The sequence below is a fragment of the Ranitomeya variabilis genome, chromosome 5 (assembly GCF_051348905.1).
Source record: "Ranitomeya variabilis isolate aRanVar5 chromosome 5, aRanVar5.hap1, whole genome shotgun sequence".
Taxonomy (NCBI): Eukaryota; Metazoa; Chordata; class Amphibia; order Anura; family Dendrobatidae; genus Ranitomeya; species Ranitomeya variabilis.
Genome location: NC_135236.1, coordinates 56,849,573 through 56,868,972, shown reverse-complemented (window position 1 = coordinate 56,868,972; position 19,400 = coordinate 56,849,573). Strand labels below are relative to the sequence as shown.

The window sequence follows — 19,400 nt, the reverse complement described above, 5'->3', positions numbered from 1 at the left end:
AGCCCTTCCACTTAACCAAATACTGAAGCCTCCGTCTAGAAATACGAGAATCCAAGATCTTCTCCACCATGTACTCCAATTCACCCTCAACCAGCACCGGAGCAGGGGGCTCAACAGAAGGAACCACAGGCACCACATACCTCCGCAACAAAGACCTATGGAACACATTATGAATGGCAAACGACGTGGGGAGGTCCAAACGAAAAGACACCGGGTTAAGGATTTCCAAAATCTTATAAGGACCGATGAAGCGAGGCTTGAATTTAGGAGAGGAGACCTTCATAGGCACATACCGAGAAGACAGCCATACCAAATCCCCAACACGAAGTCGGGGACCCACACCGCGACGGCGGTTGGCAAAGCGCTGAGCCTTCTCCTGTGACAACTTCAAATTGTCCACCACATGGTTCCAAATCTGCTGCAACCTATCCACCACAGAATCCACCCCAGGACAGTCAGAAGGCTCAATCTGACCCGAGGAAAAACGAGGATGAAAACCAGAATTGCAGAAAAAAGGCTAAACCAAAGTAGCAGAACTAGCCCGATTATTAAGGGCAAATTCGGCCAACGGCAAAAAAGTCACCCAATCATCCTGATCAGCAGAAACAAAACATCTCAAATACGTTTCCAAGGTCTGATTAGTTCGCTCGGTTTGACCATTCGTCTGAGGATGGAAAGCCGACGAAAAAGACAAATCAATGCCCATCTTAGCACAAAAGATCCGCCAAAATCTGGACACAAACTGGGATCCTCTGTCAGACACAATATTTTCAGGGATGCCGTGTAAGCGAACCACATTCTGAAAAAATAAAGGAACCAAATCGGAGGAGGAAGGCAACTTAGGCAAGGGCACCAAATGGACCATTTTGGAAAAACGATCACACACCACACAGATGACAGACATTCTCTGAGATACTGGAAGATCCGAAATAAAATCCATGGAAATGTACTTCCAAGGCCTCTTCGGGACAGGCAAAGGCAAAAGCAACCCGCTGGCATGAGAACAGCAAGACTTAGCCCGAGCACAAATCCCACAGGACTGCACAAAGGAACGCACATCCCGCGACAAGGAAGGCCACCAGAAGGACCTAGCCACCAAATCTCTGGTACCAAAAATCCCAGGATGACCTGCCAACACCGAAGAATGAACCTCGGAAATAACTCTGCTGGTCCATCTATCTGGGACAAACAGTCTCTCTGGTGGGCAACGGTCAGGTCTATCCGCCTGAAATTTCTGCAGCACTCGTCGCAAATCTGGGGAAATGGCAGACAAAATCACTCTCTCTCTGAGGATACCAGCCGGCTCTGAAACTCCCGGAGAGTCAGGCACAAAACTCCTAGACAGAGCATCAGCCTTCACGTTCTTCGAACCAGGCAGGTACGAGACCACGAAATCGAAACGGGAGAAAAACAACAACCAACGAGCCTGTCTAGGATTCAGCCGCTTGGCAGACTCGAGATAAATCAGATTTTTGTGATCAGTCAAGACCACCACACGATGCTTAGCTCCCTCGAGCCAATGTCGCCACTCCTCAAATGCCCACTTCATCGCCAACAACTCCCGATTACCAACGTCATAATTCCGCTCGGCAGGCGAAAACTTTCTTGAAAAGAAAGCACAAGGCTTCATTACAGAGGAATCAGAGCTTCTCTGCGACAAAACAGCCCCTGCTCCAATCTAAGAAGCATCAACCTCGACCTGGAAAGGAAGAGAGATATCAGGCTGACATAAGACTGGAGCTGAAGAGAACCGGCGCTTCAGCTCTTGAAAGGCTTCCACGGCCGCAGGAGACCAATTAGTCACATCAGAACCCTTCTTGGTCAAATCCGTCAAGGGCTTAACCACGCCAGAAAAATTAGCGATGAATCGACGGTAAAAATTAGCAAAACCCAAGAACTTCTGAAGACTCTTAACAGATGTAGGCTGAGTCCAGTCATGAATAGCCTGGACCTTGACTGGGTCCATCTCAATAGTAGAAGGAGAAAAAATAAAACCCAAAAAGGAAACCTTCTGTACTCCGAAGAGACATTTTGAGCCCTTCACAAATAAAGCATTAGCATGCAGGACCTGAAATACCATCCTGACCTGCTTCACATGGGACTCCCAATCATCAGAAAAAACCAGAATATCATCCAGATACACAATCATAAATTTATCCAGATATTCTCGGAAGATGTCATGCATGAAGGATTGGAACACAGAAGGAGCATTAGAGAGTTCAAAAGGCATCACCAAGTACTCAAAATGGCCTTCGGGCGTATTAAATGCTGTTTTCCATTCATCACCCTGCTTAAAGGGAACCTGTCACCTGAATTTGGCGGGACCGGTTTTGGGTCATATGGGCGGGGTTTTTGGGTGTTTGATTCACCCTTTCCTTACCCGCTGGCTGCATGCTGGCCGCAATATTGGATTGAAGTTCATGCTGTGTCATCCGTAGTACATGCCTGCGCAAGGGAAGATTGCCTTGCGCAGGCGTGTACTCCGGAGGACAGAGAATGAACTTCAATCCAATATTGCGGCCAGCATGCAGCCAGCGGGTAAGGAAAGGGTGAATCAAACACCCGAAAACCCCGCCCATATGACCCAAAACCGGTCCCGCCAAATTCAGGTGACAGGTCCCCTTTAATACGCACAAGGTTATACGCACCACGAAGATCTATCTTGGTGAACCAACTGGACCCCTTAATCCGAGCAAACAGATCAGACAATAATGGCAAAGGATACTGAAATTTGACCGTGATTTTATTTAGAAGACGGTAATCTATACAAGGTCTCAGAGAACCATCCTTCTTGGCCACAAAAAAGAATCCTGCACCAAGAGGGGAGGTGGATGGATGAATATGTCCCTTCTCCAAAGACTCCTTTATATAACTCCGCATCGCGGCATGTTCTGGTATAGACAAATTAAAAAGTCGTCCCTTAGGGAACTTACTACCAGGAATCAAATTTATAGCACAATCACAATCCCTATGAGGAGGCAGGGCACCGGATCTGGGCTCATCAAATACATCCTGGTAGTCCGACAAAAACTCAGGGACCTCAGAAGGAGTAGAAGAAGCAATTGACACCAAAGGAGCATCGCCATGAATCCCCTGGCAACCCCAACTTGACACAGACATAGCTTTCCAATCCAGAACTGGATTATGGGCCTGCAGCCATGGCAGACCCAAAACGACAACATCATGTAAATTATGCAACACAAGAAAGCGAATCACCTCCTGATGTACGGGAGTCATGCACATGGTCACTTGAGTCCAATACTGAGGCTTATTCTCAGCCAATGGCGTAGCATCTATTCCCCTCAGTGGAATAGGAAATTCCAAAGGCTCCAGGACAAAACCACAGCGCCTGGCAAACGACAAATCCATCAGATTCAGGGCAGCACCTGAATCCACAAAAGCCATAACCGAGTAGGACGACAAATAACAAATTAAAGTAACAGACAAAATGAATTTAGGCTGTATAGTACCAACGGTGACAGGTTTAGCGATTTTTTTTAAGCGCTTAGAGCATGCTGAGATAACATGAGTAGAATCACCACAGTAAAAGCACAACCCATTTTGACGTCTATGACTTTGCCGCTCGCTTCTGGTCAGAATTCTGTGACATTGCATAGACTCAGGTCTCTGCTCAGAAAACACCGCCAGATGGTGCGCAGATTTGCGCTCCCGCAAACGCCGATCAATCTGAATGGCCAAAGCCATTGAGTCATTCAGACTTGCAGGCGTGGGGAACCCCACCATAACATTCTTAATGGCTTCAGAAAGACCTTCTCTGAAATTTGCAGCCAGGGCACACTCATTCCATTGAGTAAGCACCGACCATTTCCTAAATCTCTGACAATACACCTCTGCCTCATCCTGACCTGAGAGAGGGCCAGCAAAGCCTTTTCTGCCTGGTTCTCAAGATTAGGTTCCTCATAAAGCAGTCCAAGCACCAGAAAAAACGCATCCACATTCAGCAATGCAGGATCTCCTGGCGCCAGGGAGAAAGCCCAATCTTGAGGGTCGCCACGTAACAAGGAGATAACAATTTTAACTTGCTGAGCGGAATCACCAGAGGAACGAGGTCTCAAAGATATAAATAATTTACAATTATTCTTAAAATTCAGAAACCTAGATCTAGCTCCAGAAAACAACTCAGGAATAGGTATTTTTGGCTCTGACATAGGACTATGAACAACAAAATCCTGAATGCTTTGCACCCTTGCAGCAAGATGATCCACACTAGAAGTCAGACTCTGAATATCCATGTCTGCAGCTGAACTCAAAACCACCCAGAGATTAAGGGGATGAGAGAAGCTGGACAGACTGCAGCAAAGGGAGAGAAAAAAAAAATTGTACTCAGGACTTCTCTTATCCCACTTCTGCGATGCATTAAACACTTTTTGTCCGGCTGTACTGTTATGATCCTTAGTGGCTGAGGATCGCAAAACGGACTAGCTAAGTTACTGAACATAGAAACAAGCTCTAGGGAGGTGGTAACTGGACTGACCGCAAACCTGATCCTAACCAAACACACTAAAGTGTTGTGAACTCTGTTAGTAGGCTCCCTCTTGTGGTCACAACTGGTATTGTGTGAGTGTTGTCTTTGGGCTCCCTCTGGTGGTTTGTTTATCTTCCTGCGGGTTTGTGGCAGGATCAGCTGTCTCGTTATCCACCAGGGAGGTTTTCTATTTAGCTCAGCTGCAACTTCATTTGTTGCCGGGTGTCAATGTGTTCAGACCTATTCTGATTTCATCTGACTACGTTTGGTCTCAGTCTTTCCAAGACAAGCTAAGTTTGCTTTTCAGTTTTGTACTCATGTGTTATCAATATTTGTTCTCTGTATGATGAGTTTATTCCAGCTTGCTAACATGTGATTTTCGGCTTGCTGGTACCTCTGGGGTTCAGACTTGCTCCCCTCACACCGTTAGTTGGTGTGAGGGCTCGCGCATGCTCTGAGTGGAATTTTAGATGGTTTTTCACTGACCGCATAGACCCCTTTCTATTTTCTGCTATCTAGTATTAGCGGGCCTCCTTTGCTGAATCTGATTCATCTCTGTGTTTGTACTTTCCCCTTAACTCACCGTTATTATCTGTGGGGGCTTTTCTATATCTTTGGGGGTCATTTCTCTGAGGCAAGAGAGGTCTTGATTTCTCTTTAGGATTAGTCAGTGTCTCAGGCTGTGAAGAGACGTCTAGGATTTTAGGCACGTTCCACGGCTACCTATAGTTGTGTGTGGTTAGGATCAGGTATGCGGTCAGTCCAGTTACCACCTTCCCAGAGCTGGTCTATGATTTAGTACTTAGCTGGTCAGAGTTCGGATCCTCAGCCACTGGGATCATAACACTAAAGGTAGCCGGTGAACGTGCCTAAAATCCTGGACATCTCGACGCAGCCTGAGAAACTAGCTACCCCTAAAGAGAGAAAGCAAGACCTCACTTGCCTCAGAGAAATAACCCCAAAGATATAGGAAGCCCCCAACAAATAATAACGGTGAGGTAAGGGGAAAATACAAACGTAGAAATGAAAACAGATTCAGCAAATGAGGCCCGCTAATACTAGATAGCAGAAAACAGATAGGGAACTGTGCGGTCAGTAGAAAACACTATGCAAAATATCCAAGCTGAGAATACAAGAACCCCCACACCAACTAACGGTGTGGGGGGAGAAACTCAGCCCCCTAGAGCTACCAGCAAGCGAGGAAATCACATATAAGCAAGCTGGACAAGGACAGCCGGCAACAACTGATTGTCCAGGTGAGCTAAATAGGAAACCAACTACCAGATAACGAGACAGCTGATGCCAGCCACAAACCTGCAGAAAGACACAAGGAGCCACCAGAGGGAGCCCAAAGACAGCACTCACACAGTACCACTTGTCACCACAAGAGGGAGCCCAAAAATAGAGTTCACAACAGCTGGCTATCCCAGACCCTCCTACCTTTTCCATCTGACTAAGTGTAAGCTAAATTTTTCTAAGCCTTGTAATTCCGCTACCGAACATGTCATAGTCCTAACAAAACCAGCATTCATCTCGGATTAACGTGAGCATTCTAATGAGATCAAATATGTCCTGTCTGGGATTCATATTTACTGAGAAATCCCTACTTCTTCACCAGATGGAGTTAGACGCCCGTGTTTAGAGTGATGGGTAGCTCCACCGAGTGGAAGTAAGAATATGTATTTTCGTGTTTTTTAACTTAAACGGTTTGCATAATATCTTACAAAAACAAAACAAAGAACTTTCATGATTCTGGAAGTTTCCAATCCAGTTAAAGCTGGGCACTTTCCACTACAGGAAATGCAGGTCGTAAATACCTTGGTGCGGGGGATGAGGGCTTGTGAGCTGAAAGTCAGGTATTTGAAGCCACAAGCTGCAGCAGAATCATTCCAAGAAGGGAGCTTAGCCCACAGCATGCTAGCAAGAGAACTAAACTTACATGATATTTCATACCATATCGTGACAGCCGAAATCTTGCAATACATGACCCCATCCATCCTCCCTCCAATACGGTGCAGTCGCCCTGTCCTCTTTGCAGAAAAGCATCCCCAAAGTATGATGTCTCCCCCCCCATGCTTCACAGTGGGGACGGTGTTCTTGGGGTTGTACTCATCCTTCTTCTTCCTCCAAACACGGCAAGTGGAATTGATACCAAAAGTTATTTTTTGGTCTCATTTGACCACATGACCTTCTCCCATGCCTCCTCTGGATCATCCAGATGATCACTGGTGAACTTCAAACCAGCCTGGACATGTGCTGGCGTGAGCAGGGGAACCTTGAGTGCCCTGCAGGATTTTAGTCCATGACGGCGCAGTGTGTTACTAACTGTAACGTTTGAGACTGTGGTCCCAGCTCTCTTCAGGTCATTAACCAGGTCCTCCTGTGTAGTTCTCGGCTGATTCCTGACCTTTCTCAGAATCATCCTTACCCCAGGTGAGGTGAGATCTTACATGGAGCTCCAGACTCAGGAAGAAAATGGGCAGAGTATCAAATACTTATTTTCCCCACTGTAAATGCCACCATCAATCACTGACAATGGCATTTAAATTACACAATTGCCAGTGTACGTGATCATTAGGTTTTCAGGGTACCCATTGGCTTAGTTTCATAGGATTACATAATTTTCTCTACAGTGAAGGAAATAAGTATTTGATCCCTTGCTAATTTTGTAAGTTTCTCCACTGACATTTGATCCCTCTGGCAAACAAGACTTAATACTTGGTGGCAAAACCCTTGTTGGCAAGCACAGCAGTCAGACGTTTTTTGTAGTTGATGATGAAGTTTCCGCACATGTCAGGAGGATTTTTGGTCCACTCCTCTTTGCAGATAATCTTTAAATCATTAAGATTTTGAGGCTGTTGCTTGGCAACTCGGAGCTTCATCTCCCTCCATAAGTTTTCTATGGGATTAAGGTCTGGAGACTGGCTAGGCCACTCAATGACCTTAATGTGCTTCTCTTTGAGCCACTCCTTTGTTGCCTAGGCTGTATGTTTTGGGTCAATGTCTTGCTAAAAGACCCAGCCACGACCCATTTTTAATGTCCTGATGGAGGGAAGGAGGTTGTCACTCAGGATTTTACGGTACATGGCTGCATCCATTCTCCCAATGATGTGGTGAAGTAGTCTTGTGCCCTTAGCAGAGAAACACCCCAAAACATAATGTTTCCACCTCCATGCTTGACAGTGGGGACAGTGTTCTTTGGGTCATAGGCAGCATTTCTCTTCTTCCAAACACAGCGAGTTGAGTTAATGCCAAAGACCTCAATTTTTGTCCCTTCTGTCCACAGCACCTTCTCCCAATCACTCGCAGAATCCTCCAGGTGTTCATTGGCAAACTTCAGATAGGCCTCCACATGGGCTTTCTTCAGCAGAGGGACCTTGCTGGCACTGCAAGAATTTAAACCTTTATGGCGTAATGTGTTACCAATGGTTTTCTTGGTGACTGTGGTGCCAGCTGCCTTGAGATCATTAACAAGTTCCCCCATGTAGTGTTAGGCTGATCTCTCACCTTCCTCATGATCAAGGATACCCCACGAGGAGAGATTTTGAATGGCGCCCCATATCGATGTCGATCTGTCGACAGTCATTTTGTATTTCTTCCATTTTCTTATTATTGCGCCAACAGTTGTCTCCTTCTCACCCAGCATCTTATGGTTTTGTAGCCAATTCCAGCTTTGTGCAGGTCTATGATTTTGTCCCTGACATCCTTATAAAGCTCTTTGGTCTTGCCCATGTTGTAGAGGTTAGAGGCTGATTGATTAATTGAGTCTGTGGACAGGAGTCTTTTATAAAGGTGACTATGTAAGACATCTGTCTTTAATGCAGGTAACGAGTTGATTAGTAGAGTCTAATTGGTCTGTAGGAGCCAGAATTCTTAATGGTTGGTGGGGGATCAAATACTTATTTCTCACTGCAAAAATGCAAATAAATTGATATAATTTATACAATGTGATTTTCTGGGTTTTATTTTTTATATTCTATCTCTCAATGTTAAAATTAACCTACCCTTAAAATTATAGACTGTTCATGTCTTTGTCAGTGGACAAACTTACAAAATCAGCAAGGGATCAAATACTTATTTCCTTCACTATATATACTATAATACTGTAGCTTTAAGTTCCCTAGGGGGACTAAACAAGTAGAAAAAAAATAAATAAAAAAAATGTAAAAACAACATAAAAATTAATTTATACCACTTTCTGATTGTTAAAAATAAAGAAATAACAAAATAGGCATATTTGGTATCACAAAGTCCATGAAAGTCCAATCTATCAAAATCTAAAATTAATCTATACGGTAAATGCCATGAAGAGAAAAAAGATCAAAATGCAAAAATTGCAGGTTTTCAAGGAACTGCACCTCCAGAAACAATAATCTGTTGTCCAGGCTGATCAGCAAGTGATCGGTTCCCCTGCAGCGCCTCCACAGGAGAGAAGAAGTACTGCAATGCTCCAACTCAAATCAATGGGCTCACGTATGGGTCCTCTGACGTTTTCTCTGCCTTTTATAATATTGATTGCTACTATTGTGGCAGAGGCTGCAGACGAGGGTGTGACAGCTACTTGTGCACCCCCGTTAGCTACGTGAACCCCCCTCCTACCGGCGCGGCACAACGCTGCTATTCTCTACAGTGCTCAGGGCGCCGTACAATGCCAGGCACCGGCCCTTGTGTGGGGGAATCTTGGCACGGAGCAGAGTACATGACTCATACACAGCGTGTTTGCAGACCAGTTTCTCATCTATTGCATTTTTTTGTCTTTTTTTTTTGTGTTATTTTAGGATTTCTTTTAGTTTGGAGAAAGCTTGTTGTACCCGAAAAAGGCCAAGACTCCCCGTGGAGGCGACTTTCCCTGTAAAGGTTTTGATGAAGTGGTTGGATTAAAGCCAGGAGGGGGGACACAATGCCCTATTATCAATACCAGACCCTGGGCCGCCCATCACCTGCCATTTATAATACTGCTCCCTTTTTTGGAGCCCCTATGGGCACCGGGGCCCGGTGGTGGCTTCTTCATCTGATAGGGAAATCTGACTTACCAATGCATTCAGGGCCCTCATTTTAAGCCAAGGAAAGGGAGAGTCCATTGATATCCATAGAAAGCCTGCACTGCTTTATGTCCCCTGTGGTGGCGCTGCAGGGAAATTGAACACTTGCTGTCAGGTTTCCTCACTGGGTCCCCAAAGCAGAAAAGCCTGTGGATCATACAAGGAGTGTATGCCCAGGAACAGCCTCGATTCTACTGCTCTGTAACCTGCCTTCCAGTTCCTCTTCATCAGCATTCTGCCAGCACAATGGGTTCTGGAACCTCCCCAGTTCCTCTTCATCAGCTTTCTGCCAGCACAATGGGTTCCGGAACCTCCTTTCGTATCATTGTTAAATATTTAATAAGAAGATGTTTTTATGGAAAGAAGAAAGCAAAACATGTGGAACGTGTATCCTTACTCATAACTTGCACGAAGAATAACATATTATATACATAATTATCAACAGTATCAATTTTGATGGGACTCTCTTGTAATAGGGGCTCTGCTGAAGAAAACTGAGCACAAAGGTTGGCATTTCGGACTTATTGCTGTAGGTTTAGAGTGTAGAAAAAACGCATAAAAAATAATCTTAGGAGCCCAAAATGGCGTATTGAAACTCATTTCCTTCAGCATGGTAGTCAGAGTTCATGTAAAATATTTTACTACTTTTTTTTCAGTATTTGAAGGTCTTCTGCTCTAAAGCCCCCATGACAACACTTCCTGCATGTTCCTCAGCAGTTCAGTATAGTCATGGGGGTATGTCCGGTGCCATCACTTCCTCTACGAGCCTCAAAAATACCAAAAATTCCATACACGATCTAATCGCACTGTTATTCTCTGTTTTTCTCCAGCTGAACCTGAGTTTACGGACTGTCCCGATAAGATGGTTTGGATAGAAGGGGAGGAAAACAGCTTCCACTGTAAGGCCACAGGACACCCACCTCCCACCGTGACCTGCGTGAAGGACAACATGGCGTACATGGAAGGGGAGACGTTCACCACATTCCGGAACATGTCTGGCGACTTCTACTGCAGAGCCGCAAACTTTGATGTTGTGTCCAAGAAAGTAACAGTGTCTGTGCAATGTAAGTGTCTGCATGAAGGAAATTGGGTTATATGGGTGAAGGTGGCATCTAGATGTGTTCCCTCACCGGCACCTAAATCATTATGGACATCATCTCCAGTCACTCAACCTATGGCAAACACCAAAACCCAATCCTGGTGTGTTTCTAAGGAAGATGTAGGCAAGACGTAGACATAGGCGAGACGTAGATGTAGGCGAGACGTAGACATAGGCAAGATGTAGACGTAGGGCAGACGTAGGCGAGACGTAGACGTAGGTGAGATGTAGACATAGGGGAGATGTAGACATAGACGAGACGTAGATGTAAGCAAGATGCAGACATAGGCGAGATGTAGATGTAGGCGAGACGCAGACGTAGGCGAGACGTAGATGTAGGTGGGACGTAGACATAGGGGAGATGTAGACATAGGGAAGATGTAGGCGAGACGTAGACATAGGCGAGGTGTAGACGTAGGTGAGATGTAGGTGAGACGCAGATGTAGGTGGGACGTAGACATAGGGGAGATGTAGACATAGGGAAGATGTAGGCGAGACGTAGACATAGGCGAGGTGTAGACGTAGGTGAGATGTAGGTGAGACGCAGATGTAGGTGGGACGTAGACATAGGGGAGATGTAGACATAGGGAAGATGTAGACGAGACGTAGACATAGGCGAGGTGTAGACGTAGGTGAGACGTAGGCGAGACACAGACGTAGGTGAGACGTAGGTGAGACGTAGACATAGGGGAGATGTAGACATAAGCGAGACGTAGACGTAAGCGAGACGCAGATTTAGGTGGGACGTAGACATAGGGGAGATGTACACATAGGGAAGATGGTGGCGAGACGTAGACAGGCGAGGTGTAGACGTAGGTGAGACAAAGACGAGACGCAGTCTTAGGTGAGTCGTAGACATAGGGGAGATGTAGACATAGGCGAGAAGCAGACGTAGGCGAGGTGTAGATGTAGGCGAGACGCAGACGTAGGCGAGGCGTAGACGTAGGTAGGACGTAGACATAGGGGAGATGTAGAAGTAGGCGAGACGTAGGCGAGATGTAGACGTAGGTGAGACGTAGACGTAGGAGAGATGTAGTAATAGGTGAGATGCAGATGAGATGTAGACATAGGCAAGACGTAGACATAGATGAGACGTAGATGTAGGCGAGATGTAGATGTAGAAGAGATGCAGATGTGGCCGAGACATAGACGAGACGCAGGTGTGATGTAGATGTAGGTGAGACGCAGACGAGATGTAGATGTAGGCGAGATGTAGACGTAGGAGAGATATAGATGTAGCCGAGACGTTGACGAGATGTAGATGTAGGTAAGACGCAGACATAGTCTAGACATAGACGTAGGTGAGATGTAGACGTAAGCGAGACGTAGACGTAGGCGAGATGTAGGCGAGACAGACGTAGGCGAAAAGTAGACAAAATTTAGACGTAGGCAAGATGTAGACATAGGTGAGATGTACGCAAGACATAGATGTGGGCGAGATGTAGATGAAGGCGACATGTAGATGTAGGTGAGATGTAGATGAGATGTAGACGAGAAGTAGACGAGACGTAGGTGTAGGCGAGATGCCCTTGTAGAAACCCTTAGAGCACTCAGGCACCAGCCTTATTGGTTACTTCCAGATATTTTGTATAGTAGTAAGAAAAAAAACTTGGCAGTGACATGGTCCATTGCAATGGTCACTGTCTTTTGCATAACTCACTAGAACAGCCAATAACAAGGGATATATTAAATTAGCTTATCAGTGAAATCAGCTCCTTTCTCCACTTAGCAGCCATTTCTTTTTCTTCCCGCCTCCTAAACTAATTATAAACTCCCAAAAACTGGTAAAATAAGTTTTACTCAAAACAAGAGAGACTGCCAGCTCACTGAGAGATCAGATTACTGCTGCCTATTAAAGTCAAAAAATGAGAGGTGGGGGAAATAGAGTGAAAAGTGCAGATGCACGCACAAAAACCTATGCTTGTGATTTCTAGTAAGTGTTTTATCTCACTTTATACAGGATTTAGCTGTGAAGAAAGTTCTAATGTCCTCCAGGCTCCTGCTGCTTCTGATCTTGTGCTGAAAAGAGTCCGTAGAGCAGGAATCCCTTTTGCTTGTTTGTGCTGTGCATGGGAGACATCATAGCAACTACTCTCCACTTGCAGAGTAGAAAACTGGTGAAAAATGTAGACTACAAGTCACAGCCAGAAATAGTGTTTTTATTCTCATGATCACTCTCACAGCACAGCCTATTGTGAGGATTTCTCTTCTTCCAGATCGCCTCCTCCTCATACTATTTCATTGTAACATTGAGTGGGAAACTACAGCTGCATCTCCATCCCCCTCCTCCCCTCCTCTGTGTCTCCTATTTACTATTTTACATTAGAGGGATTTTTTTGGTGAGGGAGGCAGATTATGAATATTTAGAGAACCTATAAAAGGAGTAAAAAAATAATTACAGGCCATTTTTTGGGCCTCCAAAGTCCAGCAAAACATTTGCATGTGGTTTCTTCTATAAGCATTATGGTCGGTTCTGACAAGTCACATTACCCTATACTGTGTCTACAGATGAGCCCAGAATATCGCTGATCATAGTCCAGCCGTCATCCTCGGTAGAGGAAGGGGGAAATCTGACTCTGATTTGTGAAGCGGATGCTGTGCCCCCTCCGTCCTACAGCTGGCACACTCCCACAACCCAGATCCTTTATGATCAGGACAACCGGACCATACAAATTAAGGATGTGAAGAGAGCACACGATGGATTTTATGTCTGCATTGCACAGAACAAACACGGAATCCAGATGCTACAACAGAAAATCATTGTAAATGAACTGGAGATCGGTGAGTGTTTAGAAATGTCAATCAAATATGTCCTAAGTACAGGAATAATACACACAGTGATGTCACAGTACAGAGATAATACACACAGTGATGTCACAGTACAGGGATAATACACACAGTGATGTCACAGTACAGAGATAATACACACAGTGATGTCACAGTACAGGGATAATACACACAGTGATGTCACAGTACAGGGATAATACACACAGTGATGTCACAGTACAGGGATAATACACACAGTGATGTCACAGTACAGGGATAATACACACAGTGATGTCACAGTACAGGGATAATAAACACAGTGATGTCACAGTACAGGGATAATACACACAGTGATGTCACAGTACAGGGATAATAAACACAGTGATGTCACAGTACAGGGATAATAAACACAGTGATGTCACAGTACAGGAATAATACACACAGTGATGTCACAGTACAGGAATAATAAACACAGTGATGTCACAGTACAGGGATAATACACACAGTGATGTCACAGTACAGGAATAATACACACAGTGATGTCACAGTACAGGGATAATAAACACAGTGATGTCACAGTACAGGGATAATACACACAGTGATGTCACAGTACAGGAATAATACACACAGTGATGTCACAGTACAGGGATAATAAACACAGTGATGTCACAGTACAGGGATAATAAACACAGTGATGTCACAGGACAGGGATAATAAACACAGTGATGTCACAGTACAGGAATAATACACACAGTGATGTCACAGTACAGGAATAATACACACAGTGATGTCACAGTACAGGAATAATAAACACAGTGATGTCACAGTACAGGAATAATACACACAGTGATGTCACAGTACAGGGATAATAAACACAGTGATGTCACAGTACAGGGATAATAAACACAGTGATGTCACAGTACAGGGATAATACACACAGTGATGTCACAGTACAGGAATAATAAACACAGTGATGTCACAGTACAGAGATAATAAACACAGTGATGTCACAGTACAGAGATAATAAACACAGTGATGTCACAGTACAGGGATAATACACACAGTGATGTCACAGTACAGGGATAATAAACACAGTGATGTCACAGTACAGGAATAATAAACACAGTGATGTCACAGTACAGGAATAATACACACAGTGATGTCACAGTACAGGAATAATACACACAGTGATGTCACAGTACAGGGATAATAAACACAGTGATGTCACAGTACAGGGATAATACACACAATGATGTCACAGTACAGGGATAATAAACACAGTGATGTCACAGTACAGGGATAATAAACACAGTGATGTCACAGTACAGGGATAATAAACACAGTGATGTCACAGTACAGGGATAATAAACAGTGATGTCACAGTACAGGGATAATAAACACAGTGATGTCACAGTACAGGGATAATAAACACAGTGATGTCACAGTAGAGGGATAATAAACACAGTGATGTCACAGTACAGGGATAATAAACACAGTGATGTCACAGTACAGGGATAATAAACAGTGATGTCACAGTACAGGGATAATACACACAGTGATGTCACAGGAATAATGTATGACATGATTTCATTGCACAGTTATAATACAAGAAAGCTCACCGTGTTTGTGTAGACATCACAGTACAGAAAAAAGGAAAATATATGATGCCACAATAAAAAATGGCAAAAAAGTCATAAAGAACTGCATCTTATGTCCAAGTGGAAGCTGACCCCCTTAGAAGAGATTGTCCAGCCTTGACACAAAAGTCTGTAGTCACCCTGTGCGACTGCAGAATTCTGAGTCATGACAGCACGCGGTGCACACAATGTCGGAACTTCCCAGTATTGCCGGCAAGACTGCTAGAATGTGATGTGCATGCTTCCAGCCAGACTCCAACTAGATGTACTCAGACTCTTAATACAAGTGGATTGAGAGAAGCCGAGAACGTCTAGTCGGCATGTGTCCGCATGTATGCAAATTGCACACTTGCAGTCACATGTCCGCCTGCTCTCACCCGCTATACCAGGGAATCCTCACAGCATGCTCACCACATGCTCACATTACTCAGAAGTCTGACATCACATAGGGGGACTACAGACTTATCACTAGACCGGACGGCCCTTTTAACTATTGGGGCGATTTGGCTCATGCAAGTAGCATCATTTACTAAAGTGGTCACAGAAAGACCTAGTTGCTGTGCAGTTGACTGCCCCCTCATGTTACACTTACTTGTTTCATGTTTCAACCATTATGATAACAGGAAAGATGAGGAGAGCACACAAGGAATGAGGCAGCTGCAGGATATTAAACATGCACGAAAAGCTGGGAGTGGGGATTATACAGTGGAGAAAAAAAAGTATTTAATCAGCCACCTATTGTGCAAGTTCTCCCACTTAAAAACATGAGAGAGGCCTGTAACTGACATCATACGTAGACCACAACTATGAGAGGAAAAATGAGAAAACAAATCCAGAAAATCACCTTGTCTGATTTATTTTTCAAATTATGGTGGAAAATAAGTATTTGGTCATTAACAAACGTTCATCTCAATATTTTGTAATATATCCTTTGTTGGCAATGACAGAGGTCAAACGTTTTCTGTAAGTCTTCCCAAGGTTGCCACACACTGTTGTTGGTATGTTGGCCCATTCCTCCATGCAGATCTCCTCTAGAGCAGTGATGTTTTTGGCTTTTCGCTTGGCAACACGGACTTTCAACTCCCTCCAAAGGTTTTCTATGGGGTTGAGATCTGGAGACTGGCTAGGCCACTCCAGGACCTTCATGTGCTTCTAAGGCTACGTTCACATTTGCGTTGTGCTCCGCAGCGTCGGCGACGTAACGCACAACACAAATGTAAACGCATGCACAACGCAGCGTTTTGTGACGCATGCGTCCATTTTTGCATGGTTTTGGGCGCAGAAAAAAATGCAACCTGCTGCGTCCTCTGCGCCCTGATGCATGCACCACAGTGACGCATGCGTCACAAAACGCAAGTGCAACGCATGTCCATGCGCCCCCATGTTAAATATAGGGGCGCATGACGCATGCGGCGACGCCGCAGCGCCCAACGCTGCGGCGCAGAACGCTAATGTGAACGTAGCCTTACAAAGCCACTCCTTCATTGCCCTGCTGGTGTGCTTGGGATCATTATCATGCTCAAAGACCCATCCATGTTTCATCTTCATTGCCCTTGCTGATGGAAGGAGGTTTGCACTCAAAATCTCACGATACATGGCCCCATTCATTGTTTCATGTACACGGATCAGTCGTACTGGTCCCTTTGCAGAGAAACAGACCCAAAGCATGATGTTGCCACCCACATGCTTTACAGTAGGCATGGTGTTCTTTGGATGCAATTCACCATTCTGTCTCCTCCAAACACGATGAGTGTTGTTTCTACCAAACCATTCTACTTTCGTTTCATCAGACCATATGACATTCTCCCAATACTCTTCTGGATAATCCAAATGCTCTCTAGCAAACTTCAGACGGGTCCGGACATGTACTGGCTTTAGCAGGGGGACACGTCTAGCACTGCAGGATCTGAGTCTCTGGCGGCATAGTGTGTTACTGAAGGTAGCCTTTGTTATGGTAGTCCCAGCTCTATCCAGGTCATTCACTAGGTCACCCTATGTGGTTCTGAGATTTTTGCTCACCATTCTTGTGATCATTTTGACCCCACGGGGTGAGATCTTGCGTGGAGCCCCAGATCGACGGATATGATCAGTGGTCTTGTATGTCTTCCATTTTCTTATTATTGCTCCCACAGTTGATTACATCACACCAAGCTGCTTGCCTATTGCAGATCCAGTCTTCCCAGCCTGGTGCAGGGCTACAATTTTGTTTCTGGTGTCCTTCAACAGCTCTTTGGTCTTCACCATAGTGGAGTTTGGAGTGTGACTGTTTGAGGTTGTGGACAGGGGTCTGTTATACTGATAACAAGGTCAAACAGGTGCCATTACTACAGGTAATGAGTGGAGGACAGAGGAGCCTCTTAAAGAAGAAGTTACAGGTCTGTGAGAGCCAGAAATCTTGCATGTTTTAGGTGACCAAATACTTATTTTCTACCATAATTTGCAAAATACATCTTGTCAAATCAGACAAGGTGAATTTCTGGATTTGTTTTCTCATTTTGACTCTCATAGTTGTGGTCTACCTATGATGTCAATTACAGGCCTCTCTCATCTTTTTAAGTGGGAGAACTTGCACAATTGCTGGCTGACTAAATACCGTACTTTTTTCCCCACTGTATGTCATCTGTGCACTGAAAAGTGAGACCTGGGGGGAGCAAGTAGTGGCAGACATCTGTAGTGTGTAGTTCTGACGTGCAAACTCTAAACATGTCGTCGTTATTTCAGTTCCAGAAACCGATGTCAGCAAACTAACCAAAGGAAACGGCGCTGAGAAGACGAGAGCGGCGTACTTTGGAATCTCCGCGGTGCTGACTTATGCAAGTGTCTATTATTTGCTTTAATCCTTTGCGTTATTGGTTGACATACAGAGCGATGTGTGCTGTTACATTTCTACAAAACGGAATTAAACATTCCTTTAAAAAATTTTGCAAGGTTTTCTTTTTTTTACCTATGGAAAGAATAGTATTGATATAGTGCGCCACGGATCACACCCAACATTTGCATACCATTAATTAAGGTTACACTGGTAATATAAAGAGGGTTGCAGAAGTTTATTAACCCCTTAACGACCTTTGACGCATACGCTGCGTCATGAAAGTCGGTGCCAAAACGACCTATGACGCAGCGTATGCGTCATGGAATGATCGCGTCCCTGCAGATCGGGTGAAGGGGTTAACTCCTATTTTACCCGATCTGCAGGGAGAGGGGGAGTGGTGCTTCAGCCCAGGGGGGGTGGCTTCACCCCCCCGTGGCTACGATCGCTCTGATTGGCTGTTGAAAGTGAAACTGCCAATCAGAGCGATTTGTAATATTTCACCTAAAAAACTGGTGAAATATTACAATCCAGCCATGGCCGATGCTGCAATAACATCGGCCATGGCTGGAAATACTAAAGTGCCCCCCCCCACACCCACCGATCGCCCCCCAGTGCTCCGTTAGTCCTCCGGTCCCCTCCGTCCGCCTGCCGGCTCCCCCGTCCTGCTGTCCGCTCCCTCCTTGCTCAGATCCCCCCCCCCCTGTGCTCCGATCACCCCCCCTGTGCTCCGATCCACCCCCCCACCACCCCTTCATACTTACCGATCCTCCCGGTGTCCGGCCGTCTCCTCCCTGGGCGCCGCCATCTTGGAAAATGGCGGGCGCATGCTCAGTGCGCCCGCCGAATCTGCCAGTCGGCAGATTCCTTACAGGTACATTTTGATCGCTGTGGTAGGTTCTATCACAGCGATCAAAATAAAAAAAATAATAAATAACCCCCCCCCCCTTTATCACCCCCATAGGTAGGGACAATAATAAAATAAATAATTTTTTTTTTTTTTTTTCCACTAGGGTTAGGGTTAGAACTAGGGTTAGAACTAGGGGTAGGGTTAGGGATAGGGTTAGGGTTACGGGTAGGGTTAGGGGTAGGGTTATGGCATGTGCACACAGAGCGGATCGGCCGCGGATCCGCAGCGGATCGGCCGCGGATCCGCAGCGGATCGGCAGCGGATTGGCCGCGGATCCGCAGCGGATCGGCAGCGGATTGGCCGCGGATCCGCAGCGGATTGGCAGCGGACCCGCAGCGGATCGGCCGCGGATCCGCAGCGGATCGGCAGCGGATCGGCAGCGGATCCGCAACGGATCGGCAGCGGATCCGCAGCGGATCGGCCGCGGATCCGCAGCGGATTGGCAGCGGATCCGCAGCGGATTGGCAGCGGATCCGCAGCGGATTGGCCGCGGATCCGCAGCGGATTGGCAGCGGATCCGCAGCGGATTGGCCGCGGATCCGCAGCGGATTGGCAGCGGATCCGCAGCGGATCGGCAGCGGATTGGCCGCGGATCCGCAGCGGATTGGCAGCGGATCCGCAGCGGATTGGCCGCGGATCCGCAGCGGATTG

At 45.7% G+C, this 19,400-nt stretch overlaps 1 protein-coding gene across 1 annotated transcript in view; it reads left to right on the top strand.

Moving 5' to 3' along the window:
• Positions 1–17,962, top strand: part of LOC143774447 (limbic system-associated membrane protein-like) — a 31,722-nt gene extending 13,760 nt beyond the window's left edge. The window contains exons 3-5 of the mRNA XM_077262054.1: positions 10,359–10,592; positions 13,136–13,408; positions 17,752–17,962. Of these exons, the coding sequence (XP_077118169.1) occupies positions 10,359–10,592; positions 13,136–13,408; positions 17,752–17,867 (623 nt within the window). The 3' untranslated portion in view covers positions 17,868–17,962. The remainder of the gene's footprint in view (positions 1–10,358; positions 10,593–13,135; positions 13,409–17,751) is intronic.
• Positions 17,963–19,400: the final 1,438 nt, after the last annotated feature.